Source organism: Zootoca vivipara, chromosome 16 (genome assembly GCF_965207765.1).
Source record: "Zootoca vivipara chromosome 16, rZooViv2.hap1.1, whole genome shotgun sequence".
In the NCBI taxonomy this organism is placed as follows: Eukaryota; Metazoa; Chordata; class Lepidosauria; order Squamata; family Lacertidae; genus Zootoca; species Zootoca vivipara.
Genome location: NC_142599.1, coordinates 15878001 through 15892632, shown reverse-complemented (window position 1 = coordinate 15892632; position 14632 = coordinate 15878001). Strand labels below are relative to the sequence as shown.

General features: G+C 48.4%; 1 protein-coding gene across 12 annotated transcripts in view; it reads left to right on the top strand.

The window, feature by feature from the left end:
• DEPDC5 (DEP domain containing 5, GATOR1 subcomplex subunit) overlaps nucleotides 1-14632 on the top strand; it is a 48883-nt gene that overhangs the window by 20542 nt on the left and 13709 nt on the right. For 3 of the 12 annotated variants that reach the window (XM_035097585.3, XM_035097581.3, XM_088659778.1), the window contains exons 23-33: nucleotides 561-696; nucleotides 1487-1584; nucleotides 3000-3065; nucleotides 5835-5991; nucleotides 6622-6782; nucleotides 7180-7297; nucleotides 7722-7889; nucleotides 9433-9652; nucleotides 10587-10723; nucleotides 11663-11786; nucleotides 14198-14260. In XM_035097585.3, coding sequence (XP_034953476.3) covers nucleotides 561-696; nucleotides 1487-1584; nucleotides 3000-3065; nucleotides 5835-5991; nucleotides 6622-6782; nucleotides 7180-7297; nucleotides 7722-7889; nucleotides 9433-9652; nucleotides 10587-10723; nucleotides 11663-11786; nucleotides 14198-14260 — 1448 coding nt within the window. Of the gene's footprint in view, nucleotides 1-560; nucleotides 697-1486; nucleotides 1585-2999; nucleotides 3066-5807; nucleotides 5992-6621; nucleotides 6783-7179; nucleotides 7298-7721; nucleotides 7890-9432; nucleotides 9653-10586; nucleotides 10724-11662; nucleotides 11787-14197; nucleotides 14261-14632 lie in introns of all 12 variants that reach the window. The other 9 variants (XM_035097580.3, XM_035097578.3, XM_035097579.3 and 6 more) reach the window with 3 other exon arrangements.

Genomic DNA, 14632 nt, shown 5'->3' with positions numbered 1-14632 from the left:
TGCTCATGGCTACTACGGTAGCCACTTTTTGTGGCAGATTGATTATTTGGGACTGCAGCTTCCTCTGGCTCCAGCCGGCATAGCCATGTAAGCTGGGGCTGATGGAAGTTTCAGCTCAGAACACCTGGAAGTTACCAGGCTGGGGGATGCTGGGCTAGATCAGGGTTTCCCAAACTTGGGTCTTCAGCTGTTTTTGAACTACAACTCCCACCATCCTTAGCTAGTGGTCAGGAATGATAGGAATTGTAGTCCCAAAACAGCTGGAGACTGAAGTTTGGGAAACCCTGGGTTAGATCAACTCTTGGCCTGGTCCAGCAAGGTGCTTCTCATGTTTGATTCAGGCTATTCATGTGAAAGATTGCATCCCCTTTGATGAACTGCACATCTTAGACTGTGGCAGGAACAGCTCAGCGAATGCAATGCAAACTCAGCCACCTCTGTGTTCGATTTGGTGGGAAATCGCTGCTTTGAATGCAGTCTTGTGGCGTGGAGAGTCGGTGTGGATTGTGGAAAGAGCTGGTTGGCAAATCAAGTGATAACTGAATCATGTGCTTGGGCAGGTCCTTCTGGAGAAGCCATCCAGATCCACCACCAGACGCGTCAAAACATGGCCGAGATGCAGGGCAGTGGGCAGAGGGACTGGACCCACTCCTCTGCGGAACTGCTGGAGCTGGCCTATCACGAGGCAACTGGGAGGTGAGGCTGCCCAAAGGGGACGCATAGGGGCGCTTTCCCCTAGACTTACAACCAAAAGTGGGTCTCGTTGATGGAACTTTCAGGCGTTAGGTCCATACCATAGCAAGTCTGATTCCACCTCAAATTACTCTTTTTTTGGGGGGGGGGTAATAATTTTTTCATTTGATTTTTAAAAGTATAATATCGAAATCGCTCTGAATCTCCTGTCTTCCCCCCATCCCTTCCATGGGTCCTAACGATATATTTTTTTACAACTGCATATCAATACTTACCCAGATTTTTAATCCTTCTAAATTTTTCATAACTTTCCATTACTTTACAAGTGTGGTTAAAATCCTGCTAATGTTTTAACCTGTTTACAGTGGCCTTATAAATAAATTATAAACTTTTCCCCATTCCTTGTTAAAGTTATTGTCTTCTTGATTTCTGAGCTTCCCGGTTAATTTTGCCATTTCGGCATAGTCCATCAACTTGGTTTGCCATTCTTCTCTGGTTGCCACCTCAAATTACTCTTCTCTTGGCCTTTGCCTACAAATGTTTGGGCTGCAAGCTCATTCTGCATTTGCAAGAACTCGATCTCTCAGCATGGCAGCACTTTGGAACTCCCTGCCTATTGATATCAGGTAGGAGGAGCCTTCACTGTACCTTTTTCAATCACCTGCTTAAAACCTTTTTTATTTTTGTTTTTGTTTAGGCAAGTCTCTCCAGACACATAGATGTTGACATGTTTTACTTTTTTATTTTTTTTACTGTTAATTGTCTTTAAATGCTTTGCTTTCCTTCTCTCCAGGCATGGAGTTTCTCACCATCCAGATGACGGCACTTCCTTCATGAGCTTCAGTGGCATGGACGATTACTCTAACCAGCTCACTGGCAGCCATGCCACAGGTGATAACAATTGGCACGAGGAGGGTGGCAGGCGGGCTTCGGTGATGATGCGGGCCTGTTCCAAAACTGACCCATAACATACACCTGGCTGGGCATTCTTCATGAAAGAGCAAATTGCAGGGGCTCTGAGCATTATGTCCCTGCAGTTAGTGCCCACATGGTTAAACTGTGGAACTCACTCCCACAGGAGGCAGTGATGGCCACCAACTTAAATTGCTTTAAAAGAGCATTAGACAAATCCATGAAGGAGAGGGCTATCAATGGCTACTACAGTGGAACCTCGGTTTATGAACACCTCGGTTTACGAATTTTCGGTCTACGAACGCCGCAGACCCATCTGGAACGGATTAATTCACTTTCCATTACTTTCAATGGGAAAGTTCACTTCAGTTTATGAACGCTTCAGTTTATGAACAGACTTCCGGAACCAATTACACCCATGCTTCGGGTTAAGTACGCTTCAGGTTGAGTACTCCGCGGACCCGTCTGGAACGGATTAATCCACTTTCCATTACTTTGAATGGGAAAGTTCACTTCAGTTTATGAACGCTTCAGTTTATGAACAGACTTCCAGAACCAATTGTGTTCATAAACCGAGGTACCACTGTAGCCATGACGGCTGTGTTCTGCCTCCACAGTCGAAGGCAGCAATGCTTCTGAATCCCAGGTGCTGGAAGCCTCAGGAGGGGAGAATGCTCTTGTGCTCGAACCCTGTTTGCTGGCTTCTTCCCCTTTGCGGGATCTGTTTGGCCACTATGAGAACACGAGGCTGGACTAGAAATGTTCTGTGGCTCACGAAAGCCCTCTCTGCACTTCCTGTCATGGTGAAGGTCTCTCTTGTCAGTGAATTTCTACTCAGTATTGATCCAGAGTAGATTCCAACGTATAGTTAGCAGAGTAAAAACTGAAACACGTCGTTGCAGGATTCCCAAGAAAATAGACTAGAGGCAATTAATATTTCATCCAGCAGAGCTTTACTGTTACTGACGGCAAATGAGCATAACGGTCACAAATCCAAGACATTCAGGAAAGACTTTCCATAAGAAATCCAGTTGCAGCAGACTTAACTTAAACTTACAATAACCTTAACGCTAAGTGTGCTATACTGTATAAAGAACCCCACACCAGAAGGAAAGTGGGATAGAAAGTGAAACCCAGGCTCCTTCTGGCCTCCTTATTATAGTCAGCATGACCTTGACAGAAAGAGATAACAGAACCAGTTTAAACTAGCTGTGCTCAGCTTCTCTGAAGGAATAACCCAAACATCATGAACCTTCTGCTTGTTTCTTTCACACAGAGAAGTTTCCAGAAGCTTCCAGAACCCTCTTGAATTTATTAGAATAGGCAAGATCTCTACACATAAGATCAATACTCTCTGTACTAAGAAATGCAAGCTAACATCTTTCCCCTTTCAGGAATGAATGCCCGAAGCCAGAACAAGGACTCCCTGGAGAGCGCCGTCTCTAACTCTCCAGATCCGAGTAAGAGCAGTGATGACAGGGTTGGGGGGGGGAGGTTGGTCTGGGCAAAGGTAAAGGGATCCCTGACCATTAGGTCCAGTCGTGACCGACTCTGAGGTTATGGCGCTCATCTCGCGTTATTGGCCGAGGGAGCCGGCGTACAGCTTCCAGGTCATGTGGCCAGCATGACAAAGCTGCTTCTGGCGAACCAGAGCAGCGCACGGAAACGCTGTCTGTGTAGATGAGGGCAAAAGCAAGAGACGCACTTCCAGGGTCCCAAGGGCTCCCGATTGCCTCCAGTTCCTTTTGCTCCCTCTCTCCAAAGTGGCAAGTTTTGGGATAGGGCTTTCCTTCCATCTGGGATTTTCCCATACAGAAGCTGTGGAGACACAGTCCCACAGAGGAAAGCTTCTGGTTGCTCAGTGACCTGTCTGGAACATCCCAGAATATTTGTCTGAGAGCGAGCAATACTAACCACAGAGTTTAAATAAATCTGCCTGGGTGAGGAAACTGGTGCAAAGGGTTGTTTGACTGTCTCCTCATTTATTATCTGTGAACCACGAGCAAGGCAAATGTATTGTTAAACAGAGACTAATGAAGTGAGAGGTGTTGGGGGGGGCAGCATCCCCCTCCTGGGACCTTATCTTCTCCCCCTGGCATCCCCATCTGGGTTACTGGGTTCACCGTGTTTTAATTCTAAGAACAGGGTGACATACATAACTGGGTTTTCTGTTCCCGCATACAGGAAAGCTTTCTCCTTGACACACACAAGTGCCTTGATATTGAATCTTTTAGAAGTTGCTGGACAGTCTTTTGAATAATGAAGAGGCGGTTTTACGCCTCCTTTTCAAATGCAGTTTTTTATTGAGGAGGCTTGGAAGTGGATGGAGAAAAAACTGCTGTACCCCCTTGCACAGCCTTCGGCAGGTTGCCCTTTCAGGGACTGTTTTATTGGAGGGCTGTGATTCTTCAACCACAGTCAATTGCAAAATTCTTAAATGTAAGGATTTTGCTTAGGCAGCCTGCGATTGTTTTTTTGCATTTCCCCCTCAGAGAGCTGTGAGGCTCTTGCAAATTGCAGCCGTTCTGGGTGGAGACCAGAGCACAGTCTGTGCCCTGGGATGGAAAGAGGGAAGCTAGATTGCTCATGCTCTGGAACCCTGAGTACAATTCCGAAAAGCTTTGGTCCTAGGGCTTGATCTGCCTGCCATTTAAAGGTTGGTCTCCATGTTAAATTTGCCTTATGGCTAGATTTATTGTGCCCATCTTTTGTGATCAGTAATATCTGCCAAGCCCAGAGCGTCTTGGAATCGAGCTGCCAGGCTCACTCCGATGCAGGAATTTGCCCTTGAAGGCTTAGCCTTGGAACATAGGAAGGACTTGAGGGAAGTGTTTCTCTGAGCATGTGTGAAGTGCTTTTCCCTCATGGATGTGGGAACCAGCCCAAGTAGCTGCTCTGACAACCCTGGTTGGCAGGAGATGAGCCCCACGAACCCAGGAACCCTCTCCCTGGTGCAGATGCCATTCTACCCTTAGATTGGCTTCTGTCTTTCGTGCTGTTGAGCCAAACTTACACATCCGGAGTGTGGGAGAGAGCACTATGGGGAAATGAGTCCCCACCTTCATCTCTTCCTTCTGCACCTGTCAGCTGGCTCAAAAGGTGCAGTGAATCTCCTCCCCTGGCTGGGGATGCAGAGGGGCTTTTTGCCCAGAGTGTGGAGCAACTGGCTGCTTTGATCCTGTGTGAGCTCTGCTTCCTTGGAGGCTGCTGCCCTTTTAGGGCAAATGGGCACTGCGCCACCAGCCATATCCTCCCATGTCTACCTGCCTTCTTACTGGGTGGCTCTGCCTGCCTTTGGCCTGGGTGCCACCTACCGCTGGCCTCCCTGCCAGTTCCACCCACCGCTCCTCTTTGAAACTTCCGTTACAGGCAAGGGTCACCCCAGCAAGATTCCCCATTTCCCTATTGCCCCAGATCCCTTCTTACCTCCTGTGCTGCTCATTCTTTCCTTTTAAAAAATTTTTCCCTGCTTCCTTTTCCTGCTGCTGCTCTGATGGGTGTGCAACTTCTGCTGGGTGCAGGCAGCTCTGCTGCTCTCTCTTAGCCCTCCTCTCTTTCTCTGGCATTTTGACACAGAAGGGGAAGGGTCTTCACCCTCTCCTGTTCTGGGCTTGGAATACGGGTGTCGTCCTGCACTTTTTCATTCATTCGCCTCGGGGTGCTTTTAATAGCTTGTGTTGTTTTTTAATTCCTGCAGCTGCTGTATTGGTTCGAGTTTACAAATCGAAAGGCGAATTGAACTGTTAATTAACTTTATTTTTATTCCCAGTTGCATGATGGGAGTGAATCAGCATGGCCACTGTGTTGTTTAACAAACTCTGTCTTTCTTTCCCTACCTTCCTCCCCTCTTCCTCAACCCCTCCTCCCACCTCATTTTCCCATCCTGAACAATTTTCATTCTCCTACCCCATGAAAATCTTTCTTTCTTTCTTTCTTTCTTTCTTTCTTTCTTTCTTTCTTTCTTTCTTTCTTTCTTTCTTTCTTTCCCTTCCTTCCTTCCTTCCTTCCTTCCTTCCTTCCTTCCTTCCTTCCTTCCTTCCTTCCTTCCTTCCTTCCTTCCTTCCCTTTCCCCATTTTTTGCTTCTGTGGCACTTTTTTCTCCTCCTCTCTCTTTTCTCTTTCTCTCTCTCTCCTTCCTCCTTCGCACTGATGCCCAACCACCACCCCCCCATTGCCTTCCGCCCGGTGACGAAACGAGGCAGTTCTGACGCTGTCTGCTCCCCCCGTAGTGCCAGGCTTCTGTTGTACAGTCGGGGTGGACTGGAAGTCTCTTACCACGCCCGCCTGCCTCCCCCTCACCACGGATTATTTCCCGGACCGCCAGAGCCTGCAGAACGACTACACCGAAGGGTGCTATGACCTGCTGCCCGAAGCAGATCTGGACAGGTACGCATACCCTGCGGCTGAAATCGGGGAGAGCTGCCCCTGTTCCATTGGTTGCTTTGGGATGCTGAACTGGCTAGGCCGGGCTGGGCCTGGTCACCAGTGGCTGGAGGAGATGGCAAGGAATTGGAAGGGCAGGGGGGTCACGGCCAGGCCAGCTTCTTGCAGGTAGTGCCCCCGGTGGTGAACATGAGAAGAGCCCTACTAAATCAGGCCCGTGGCCCATCTAGTCCAGCCTCCTGCCCTCACAGTGGCCAACCAGATGCCCTCTTCTGGGAAACCCCACAAGCAGGACTTGAACAGCAAGAGCCCTCTTCCCCTCCTGCAGCTTCAAGCAACTGGTTTTCAACTGTGGAGGCAGAGCGTAGCTGTCATGACTAGTAACTGTCAGTAGTCCTCTTCCCCAACAAATTTTCCCAATCGTCTTTTAAAGCCATCCCGAACTGGCGGCCACCCCTGCCTCCCGTGGCGGCAAATTGCAGCTATGCGCTGCGTAAAGGAAGACCTTCCTGAATCTCCCAGCCTTCCCCTTCATGCAGAAAGCCGTCTGGTTGGCTGCTGTGGGAAGGGGCTAGTGCCTGATTGGCTGCCTGAGGTGGGGACAACTCACTGCCTGCCTTTTTCCCTTCTCAGGAGGGACGAGGAAGGTGTGCAGATGACGGCCCAGCAAGTGTTTGAGGAGTTCATATGCCAGAGGCTCATGCAGGGCTACCAGCTCATCGTGCAAAGCAAGCCTCAGAAGCCGCCTGCAGCCGTCCAGCCACCACTCAGCAGCAGCCCCTTGTACAGCAGAGGTGAGGGGCTGCCCAAGACCCTCTCCTCCTCCTCCAATTTAAGGAGGGGGGTTAACGAGTTCAGATTAGCCCTTTGCTGACTTGGAAATGCAGTTGAGCAATGGTGGGAGACCAGCCCTCTTCCCAGGCTATGCCTGTGCAACACCCATCATCAGCCTTGCTTTGCACCCTGCTGGAGTGTTTTTGCCTGGCTGGGATGTGTCATTGAACTCCGATGGTGTCTCTGGCTTGCCGGATGGAGGGGAGAGATGGTGCATGCATGTGTAGAAAGCAGCCTACTGTACAGAGTTAAAATGCTTCCATGTTTTTATTGCTGCAAACCACTTTGGTATATATATATATATATATATATATATATATATATATATATATATATGTTACCCTTCCTGCGAACCAGGCCTTGTGTCACGAATCCGGGCTGAAGAGGAGGACCAGTACTGGCTGAGCATGGGCCGCACCTTCCACAAAGTGATATTGAAGGACAAAATCATTACCGTCACTCGGTATTTGCCAAAGTGAGTAACTTTTTTGGCAGCCTTAGATCAGGAGTGAGGAACCCTTTTTGGCTGTGTGGGCCAAAATCCACCCATCCATCCTTCCTTCTGTCAAATCTGATTGAGAGGTGGGTTGTACCACCCACCCGTCAGAATCCCTTGCGTGAGGTTTCCAGGTTTGGGAACCATAGGCAAGCGGCATTGCCAGCCATACACTTTGCAAGACTCCCACACTTCTCCTTTCCACCTTGGATGACGAAACAAATCCCCCTCCTACAAGGCACAGTGTTTGGTTCATTATATATAGGGGGAGAGGTGATCTTCTGGGTATTGATCTTCAGATGGAACTCCAGGGCCAATGTGGACTAGCCACTTGGCTTTTAAAAATATGAAAATAAAAAAGCTTGTGGGTTTGAGTTGCCAAGGTTTTCTCTGTTCTCTTTAGGTATCCGTATGAATCAGCCCAGATAAACTACACCTACAGCCTGTGCCCTTCCCACTCTGACTCTGAGTTCGTCTCTTGCTGGGTTGAGTTTTCCCATGAGAGGTTAGAGGAATACAAATGGAATTACCTGGACCAGTACATCTGCTCCACAGGTTCAGAGGATTTCAGGTAAGTGCTGAGCAGCCTTCAATCACCTGGTGCTCTCCAGCCACGTTTCAAATTCACCAGGCGCATTTTGCACCTGGCTATCGGCCACTTGCGACCAAGTGAAGATGCCTGAGTGCCAGGACACCATCTGGAGGTACAGTGGTGCCTTGCTAGATGAATTTAATTCGTTCCACGGGTCTTTTCTTGTAACGAAAAATTCGTCTAGTGAATCCCATAGGAATGCATTGATTTTTTTTTTGCCCATAGGAACGCATTAATTGAATTTCAATGCATTCCTATGGGAAACCGTGATTCGCTAGACGAATTTTTCGTAAAACGAATTCGCCTAGCGAGGCAACCTCCACTAGAAAAAACCTTTCGTTAAGCGGAAATTTCGTTAAGCAGGGCATTCGTTAAGCGAGGCACCACTGTACATGCTTGGGGGTCCTTGGATTTTTCCCTGTTTTCACACACGTAACAACACAGCCTATAGAATTCTACCTGTGATATTTTATCTGCATGAGCGGAACAAATTTCAGGAACCAAAAAGCTGCATTGAAAAATGCAACTTTCGAGCCATCTGGCCACAAAATGGCAACAATATATTCCCTTTCGGCAACTGTAAACCCTGGTTTAAGGAGACATTTGGCGCCTAGCTTATATATCTTGAGTTTTTAACACTGTGTTTTGATATCAGTTCCTCAGAAGAATAAGGTGAACTCCTAAAGCAACATAAAAGTGTTTCTTCTTACACTTTTAGGCTTGTTTTCTCATAGTTAATTTGGGCAATTTGTCTATGTCTGACTGCCTGCTCCCTATATTGCATGGAAATCTTACTTGTGTTAGATTTGTGTGTGTTCTGGTTGTGACTGCACTGCATCTTTTTTAATGTAACAGACTTGTTTTGCTTTGTTTTTTTAAAAAAGAAGCCCACAACTCTGGTCTCCGGAGCGTGGCAGCAACCCAGTATAGCCACTGCAGCTCGTGCATCAAGCTTAAGAAGGAGATGCTTCAATGAGGATCTTGTGTGCAGCCAGAGGGAGCCATGTTGACCTCTGGGCTGCAGGCTGGCCAGCAGCCCCTTTGCCTGGTTGCCCCATGTGGCCAGGAATCATCCCCTCCTGGCACCCAAACTCTGGAGTAGCATGAGAGTTTGGCTCCCCCTTTTCTGCCGGGCTGCAAGCGGTGAGCACAGATGGGTAGGAAGAGGCGTAGAAATCTGTAAGTTTGGTTGACTGATACTTAACTCAATTTGAGCAGCTTGGCAGACGTTTGCCATACGTGACATAGAATCAGAAAATTTTAGGATTGGAAGGGGTCATCCTGCAAGACAGGAATCACAGCAAAAGAATCCCTGACAGATTCCAACTTCTGTTTAAAAACTTCCAGTGAGGGAGAGTCCACCACCTTCCAAGGGAGTCCTCTCAAGTGTCAAAGGTCTCTCACCATCCAGAGGTTCTTCCTAATCTTTAGTTGGAATCTCCTTTCTTGCCCAAAGACATACGCACATTATGATTCCATGTGTTTCCCCCCACTCCCCTTGGCTTCCCCACTTTCCCCCCAGTCTCATTGAGTCGCTGAAATTCTGGCGGACTCGCTTCCTGCTGCTGCCGGCCTGCATCAGTGCCACGAAGCGCATCATGGAGGGCGAGGTGCACTGCGACGTCTACGGGGGCAAGGCTCGCTCGGACGAGGAGGAGTGGCAGCTCCTGGATGGCTTCATCCGCTTTGTGGAGGGGCTGAACCGCATCCGCAGGCGCCACCGGTCGGACCGGATGATCCGGGTGAGCCAGTGACCTGAGCCAGCGCTCTGTGAAATTTCGTGGGCCTGTTCACACATTATGTAAGGCGTATCTGGGCCTTGTGGCCAGCGTGCTGACTTTTGGCAGGGAGCTGCTGCCAGCCCCGGCTCCCTCGTGAGCCTGCTTGCTCATGATGCTCGGCAAGTCTTGCCAGATTTTAATTCTCATGGGAGTCAAACAGGTACTGTATAAAACTGATGTAACAAGTTCCTAGTGGAGACTGAGCTGAGGAGGGATTTTTCTAATCACAATCCATCAGTTGAAGAGCTACTGAAGCATCATGTGACTTGATACCTGTGGCTCCACAGTAGAGTACAGGCCTCTCCCCAAAACATGGGAGTTACGTTCCCAGGTAACGCACATGTGCATGAAATTGCATATAGTGAGAAACAGCCTCTAAAAAACCCGTAAACATGCTCTAAACCTCTGGAAACCCTTGAAAACACCCCGTTTAAAAACCAGCAGCACTTACCAGACTGGCATGAATCACTCCCTACAAACCATTCTCAAATTCCCAACTCTCCACAGGCCTCAAAGGTCAGTGCAAAGGCTTATGGGATTGATGTTGCCAAGGCTCTTTTTGCGGCATTTTGCAGTTTATACCAATTTATTTAATGATTTCCCAGCGTTGCACGTATGCATGGCAGCATGCGAGTCAAACACATGTAACTGGGGAGACTCCTGTACCGCCTCTGCATTCAGAAAGTCCCAGGTTCAGTCTATATTGGCATCTCCAGACTCCCTGCCTTAAAAACCGAGGAACCACTGCCAGCCAGTGTAGGGAGTACTGAGCTAGCCAGACCAATACTCTTGACTTATTATAAGTCAGATTACGATGTTCTTGTGACCTTTTTGTTTTCTCTCTGTTTTCCCCTCTTCCCTTCCCATTGCTCCCCAATGATCCCTTTCCATTTAGAAAGGGACCTGTATGAAAGGCTTGCAGATGGCGGGTCCACTTTCCGCTCATTCTTTGGAACCATCCGGGCCTCCCCCTCTCGGTAAGAAGGGGACCTCTGCGCTCTCGGCTCTGCTGGAGATGGAAGCCAGCCAGAAGTGAGTTGGAACGCTTAGCAATGTATTGGGTGTCATGAATTCTACTCATATTGATCCAGAGCAGATTCCAACGTATAATTAGCAGAGTAAAATCTAAAACACGTTGCAGGATTCCCAAAGGCATAGACCAGAGGCAATTAATATTCCATCCAGCAGAGCTTTATTGCTAATGAAGGCAAATGAGCATAACGGTCACAAATCCAATACATTCAGGATTGGCACTGTCCATAAGAAATCCAGTTGCAGCAGACCTAACTTAAACTTAACAATAACTTATAATAAAACTATCTGAAGAAGTGCGCATGCACATGAAAGCTCATACCAATCACAAACTTTAGTTGGTCTCTGAGGTGCTACTGGAAGTAATTTTTTTATTTTGTTTTGACTACGTCAGACCAACACGGCTACCTACCTGGTAATTACAATAAGACTAAAACCTTAACACTAAGCATACTATATACAGAACACCACACCAGAAGGAAAGAGGAGATAGAAAAGAGTGAAACCCAGGCTCCTTCTGGCCTTCTTCTTATAGTCAGCATGAACTTGACAGATAGAGATAACAGAACCAGTTTAAGCCAGCTGTACTCAGCTTCTCTGAAGGAATATCCCAAACATCATGAACCTTCTGCTTGTTTCTAGGCAGAATTGAAAGTTACGTGTCAGCTAGAAACTTCCAGATTGCACTTGTTTGTATCACACAGATAAGCTTCCGGATAATTGATAATTGATTAGAATAGGAAAGATCTCTCCACATCAGATCAATACTTTCTGAACCAGAGCGACTGACATGACTTTGTACAAGAGGCCACATTCTGCACACAAACACACATGCAGATTGAAATGGTTGAATGGGCAGGCAAACTGTTCTTGTGGTTACTGCCTGCAAATAAGAAGTGTGAGTTCATCTCTCTGTCCTACCTGTACTTTCTTCTCCAGGACCCTGGGAGAGCAGCAGGCAGCAGCAGCAGCCGCCGCACTTGCTGGGAAGAGCTCCAGCCAGCCAGCCGAGAACAGCAGCAGCATGGCCATGACACCGACATATGTGGACAGTCCACGGAAGGTAAGGACACGGCCTCTGGGGCTTGGTTTCAAAGAGGCCACGTTTGCCCCATGCATGTTGCTGGCATGGACCCATCACCTAACTGTTCTGTCCGAGCTGTAGCCTCACTAGCTCCATGCAAGGTCATGACTCGGTTGTCTGTGTGAGGGAATTCCAGAGGGTTTGACCACACCGTCCAGGAAAGCATAAAGAGACATAATAGGGAATCTTGAATGGTGTCTGTAACAGCTTCCAGTTTGGATGGCTTTAAAAGTGGGGTTAGTCCCATTCACTGAGGATAAGGCCATCAGCGGCTCCAAGCCAGTGATAGCTGTGCTCTCCCTCCTCTGTCGGAAGCAGTACACTGGGGAACCACAAGTGGGGAGAGCCCTGCTACACTCAGGTCCTGCTTGTGGCTGTCTTCCCTTTGGAGTAGATGGGGCATTTGGCCTGATCCAGCAGGCTCTTCTGTTCTTACATGTGTACATAGCCTTGTGCAAACGGGTGTCCATGAGGAACTATTTGCAGCCCTTCCACTTCAGCAGAATCCGTCCAGTCCCTTTGGCTTGGCCCAGCTGCTGTGTTTCTGTTTTTGTTTTACACTGGCTTCTTCAAAAGTTAACAAAAACCCGGGTGGACGGGGAGTTTCTCTGGGTCAACCAGGCTACCTGGATTTGTGCATCCTCTAAAGGAGAGAGGGTGAAGGTGTGAAACTGGGAGCCAGTTTGGAAAAGATGTCGGACGGCCGTCCTCCCAAGCCTTTGTATATGTTTGCCATGCTGAATGGCCTTTGTGTTGGTGGTTCATTGTGATCTATCGGTTGCGCGGAGCAGTTAACCAGGCTGAAATTAAAATGCATTGGCATTCTATACCTTTTCTGATAACATCGTCGGCCTGGATAGCTCAGTTGGTTAGAGCATGGTGGTGCCAAGGTTGCAGGTTCGATCCCCCTATGAGTACAGCTGCATATTCCTGCAATACAGGGTGTTGGACTACATGATCCTCAGGGTCCCTTCCAACTCTACAGTTCTGTGATTCTATGAAGGGCAGAGGATCAGAGTTCTTGGGAGTTTTAAAAGTGCATCACATTATTATCCCAGTATTGCAGAGAATGGACTGAAGCTGAAACTGCCTTGCTTCTGCTATCAGCTGACCAAGTAGCCTTAGGCAAGGTTTAAGATGGAGTTAATGTAGTTCCCATGCTTAGTCACACCATGCTAGGAGTCACTTTGGCTCTTAAAACCCAGGTTGCGTATCCAGGAAACTGCTGCACCAAGAAAGGCATTAGATGTGCCTCCATGGAGCAAAAGCCCCTCCTGATCACATGTAAAAAACCTGGAGAAATACAGTTATGCATGGCAAGGAGAGATGCTGCAACTCACAAGCATACAGTGAAACTGAATGTTGGAGAATTCAGGATGGGTGAAAGAAAGTCCTTTTTCACACAAGAGTTAAACTTCCAGAGGCAATGATGGCCAACAGCTTAGAAGAGTCTTTGAAAGAGGATTCAACAAATCGATGGAGGGGGATAAGGCTATGTTCTCACTCCACTGGTGGAGACAGTCAATGCCTCTGGATACCAGTTGCTAGAAACCACAGAAGGGGAGAGCGCTGCTGTTGTACTTATGTCCTGCTTGTGGTTTTCCCTTGGCAACATACAGTAGACCTCCCCGCTCCGGGAAAAGACACCCCATTGCGCCCTTTCCCCATACTTTGAATGGATGATGTGCTTGCAGGAAAGCAGGCATGTTTTGCATGCCTTCCCATTGCTATGCAACCTTTCTTGCTTCTTGAAATTAAGAGCCCCCATGCTGTTATGCTAGGACCTTGTGGTCAGGGCAGTGCCTTTTACTGCAGCTCTGCAGGAAGAGTGGAAAAGTCCAGAATGTGGACAGGGATTGAGCACAAAATTTGGTTTGCTTGGAATCTTGGCTTGCTTGCTTGCTTGCTTGCTTGCTTGTCCGTTTGTTTGAAGGGCAAGTTTCTAGCCCTCATGCCTGAGAAGAAAGCATGCGGGAGATGCCTGATGAAATCCCAGACACCAGAAGGGTGGTGGAATAAGATGTTTAATGCCTGCAAGAAGCACCTGTGTCATTTCGCTCTTCCCGTGGCAAGCAAAGCGGATTCATGATGCAGAGGTCATGCATGCTGCAGAATCTTGATTCCCAGGGTGCATGGATCCCCAATGACATTGTTTTCAGGGTGGTGAAGCCCTCTTGGCCAGGCATGTGGTGGTTCAAAGTGCTTGCTCTTTGCATCCTGGGGGTGCAAACACATCTCTGGGTGCTGGAGGTGTTTCCTCCCCCTTCCTTGCTGCCTCCCTTGCCCTTCCTCCTCTTCTTGATGGTGACAGTTCTGCACAAATGTGTGTCTTCCTCCCCCATCTTGTTCCTGCTGCTGCCACCCACGGCTTTTTGCTCTGATGCCTTCAGGATGGGACCTTCTTTGTGGAGTATGTCCGGAGCCCACGCACAGCATCTGCCTTCCACACGCAGGTCAGTTTCCTGACAGGCCCCTGCTGTCCCTTGGTGCAGCTGGTCTTTTTAGCAGAGCCCCATTATCTCTCCCTCCGCTACCACTTCTGTTCTGCTCTTCCTGGGTTCTTATGGAACTCCCTCCCACTGGAGGCAGTGATGCTGGGATTGCTTTAAAAGGGGGTAAGGCACAACAACGGAGGATGATAAGGATATCAATGGCCACCGGCCATGGCGGCTATGCTCTGCCTCCATGGTCGAAGGCAGCGATGCTTCTGAATGACAGTTTCTGCAAACCACAGGAAGGGACACTCATCTTTCACTCATCCCCTGCTTGCAGGTTTACCAGAAGGGGGAACTGGCTGGCCTCCTTGAGGAACTGGAGGCTGGACT